This window comes from Aplysia californica, unplaced genomic scaffold (assembly GCF_000002075.1).
Source record: "Aplysia californica isolate F4 #8 unplaced genomic scaffold, AplCal3.0 scaffold00836, whole genome shotgun sequence".
In the NCBI taxonomy this organism is placed as follows: Eukaryota; Metazoa; Mollusca; class Gastropoda; order Aplysiida; family Aplysiidae; genus Aplysia; species Aplysia californica.
In genome coordinates this window covers 129,432-132,160 of record NW_004798106.1, presented here as the reverse complement: position 1 = coordinate 132,160, position 2,729 = coordinate 129,432, and the positions used below count along the sequence as shown (strand labels likewise).

At 39.0% G+C, this 2,729-nt stretch overlaps 1 protein-coding gene across 1 annotated transcript in view; it reads right to left on the bottom strand.

The window, feature by feature from the left end:
• LOC101859742 (endothelin-converting enzyme 1) overlaps window positions 1-2,729 on the bottom strand; it is a gene marked incomplete in the record, with an annotated part of 82,651 nt that overhangs the window by 29,875 nt on the left and 50,047 nt on the right. The window contains 2 exon segments of the mRNA XM_013088928.2: window positions 1,226-1,375; window positions 2,212-2,396. Coding sequence (XP_012944382.1) covers window positions 1,226-1,375; window positions 2,212-2,396 — 335 coding nt within the window.

Sequence of the window (2,729 nt, the reverse complement as noted above, 5' to 3'; positions counted from 1 at the left end):
TGTGTGTGTGTGTGTGTGTACACGTGGTGAAACACCAAACCAATGAGGATCTGGACAATAAAGATGTATCTTACCTAGTGGTGGCCGAATTTTGCTATTCAAAAGGCTTTTTAATGGCTGCATCGATCGACGAGCGGTTTTCGCCCAAAAGATTCTTTTAAATATTCTCCAAATCATGACGTCCTTCGTTTTTTCAGTTTTGAGAATGTTTTGCTGCAAAATGCTAAATTTCTTTATTTCGCCGATCGCTTTTGTAGGCCGACGCTTCTGTCTCTGTAATTTTTAGAAAATCCGCCTTCAAGTCGTACTTCCGTTCGATACTATCGCGTTTTGTCGCGCAATACTGAGCACTATTTTAAGTGTGCGACCCGTATAGTTTATTGGATCTAGCATCATGTTTTCTTTTTTTTACTTGGTGCTAAATTCGACTGTGATCCTTTCGTTTGATGCCCATCATCGCTTTTTCTGCACTCCTTTGTCAAATTCTTTTTCTTGCTACTGGGAACAACGTTAACAGGCCTTAGATAAGAATATTATTATATTTGGCAACTTGGAAACACGTGTGTCACTTTTCTCTCAAGATTTATAGCTCCATTCCAGTAGAGTGTTTAATGTAGTAGGACAATGACTTTCAGTTGGTGTTAAAGCACCGATCATTCCTTTCATCGAAAGGGGCCTAGCTTGTCTTATCTATTTGCACAGCACAGAGTCTTGAGAAGTTTGACTTCAAAGATTTTGAGTTTCACAACATCATGTCAAGCTTTTTCGAATGCAATTCTTTGAATATCTTGATAACGACTCCGAATAATCTGACGATTTTGATAGAGCAGAAAGAACATAAAATTGGCTTCCTGACCTCATTAACTCATAATGGCCAAAATGTCAGAAAGAACTTTCTAATTCTAAGGTAGCGTCTTGTTAAAACTAATAACTCACTCAAACGTCTTCAGCTAAACTCTTTCTCCCATGTGTAAGTTGCACACGTTAAAGATCCCTTTGTAGTCTAAAATCGATAAGAGTAGGCTTTGGCCGCCACCTGCGCAAAATTCAAAATCTCCTATCAACTGAAAAAATGTTTGGTGTGACCCGCGCGCTCACATGACCATAAGAAGTTCGGAACGCGCCAAAACACTTTGAAACAAATTAAATTTAAAAAAGAAAACACACACAAAAAAATAACAAGCAGAAAGAAAAGAACAATTTCTAAACAGAAGAGCCGAGGTACCTTGTCAAAATGGTTGCTACATGAGTACATGAAGTCCCGGAGCTTCTTCTCATAGGCGTGCGTGAGCTGTCTGTCTGGCTCTGACTCCAGGAGGTACACAAGTCTCTCTGTGTTCTCCATCAGCACCTGGTGGCTCGGTGTCACGTCGTCCTGGACAAAGAAACAAAGAAAGAAAGAAAGAAAGAAAGAAATAGATGAATAGAAGATAAATAAATAAATAAAATTTTAAAAAATAAATAAGTAACTGAACAGAAAATGGGAAATGATTGTATGAATGAATGAATGAACGATCGAACGAACGAATGAATGAATGGATGAATTGATTAATTAATTAATTAATTAATTAATAAATGAATGAATTACTGAATAAATGAATGAATTACTGAATGAATGAATAAATGAATAAACGAAGGAATGAAGGAATGAATGAATGAATGAATGAATGAAGGAATGAATGTATGAAATTCTATTTATATTGATTATCCCTTGCCCATTTATATGAGATGGACGCCATCTGATTAGTAGAAAAAAGTGCGTATGACAGTGTCCAAAAGTGTATTAATTGCATACTTATAAGTACAACAAGTAACTGTTACAACAGATAGAGATTCCAGGATTATAGAATATGTAAGTCATAGGTCTGAGAGCGGTGATGATTTTAGAAATAATGGTGGGGATTAATCTCTATTCTTCAAATTGTCAAGGTCATCTCTATTCATCATCTACGTGTCAAGGTCATCTTTATTCATCAAAGTGTCAAGGTGATCTCTAGTCATCATCTACGTGTCAAGGTCATCTCTATTCATCATCTACATGTCAAAGTCATCTCTATTCTTAAAATTGTCAAGGTTATCTTTATTCACCATTCTCTACGTGTCAAGGCCATCTACATTCATCATCTACGTGTCAAGGTCATCTCTATTATTCAAATTGTCAAGGCCTTCTCTATTCATCTTTCTCTACGTGTCAAGGCCATCTGGGCTCACCAGTAACTCGTCCTGTGGATTGGCCTCGGCGTAGCCCCCACAGGCGAAGGCGTAGAAGTTCTGGCACGGGTCCACCGCCTCGTTCATCGTCTGCTTGTGGTAGAGCGAGGCCCTGAGACAGGCGGGAGTCAGACAGGTGCCGGAGTCGCAACCCGTGCTGGTCATCTGGGCGGCAGCTGTGGCCTCTGGACATAGGGAGGGCGGAGAGATTCGTTGTTTTTAGTTTAGTTTTAGTAGAGGTTTTACGGCGCTCACAACTGCATAAGGTTATATTATGAGCGCATAGTTCATAAGAGAGTGACAAGCATACAAAAGAAGTAGAGAAAAAAATGACGATAGTAAGGATGAGGAAAGAAAAAGCAGCAGTTCCTCCTATGTTGTTTCGGCACAGTATGAGCGTGACATTGATAAATCAGCCCATTTACAATTCTACTGTGTATAAGAACAAGTTAATATCCCACTTTGGAAATGGCCTAAAGAAATCTTCAGTTAGTAGCACTGCCCTTGTGGGGTGGGGG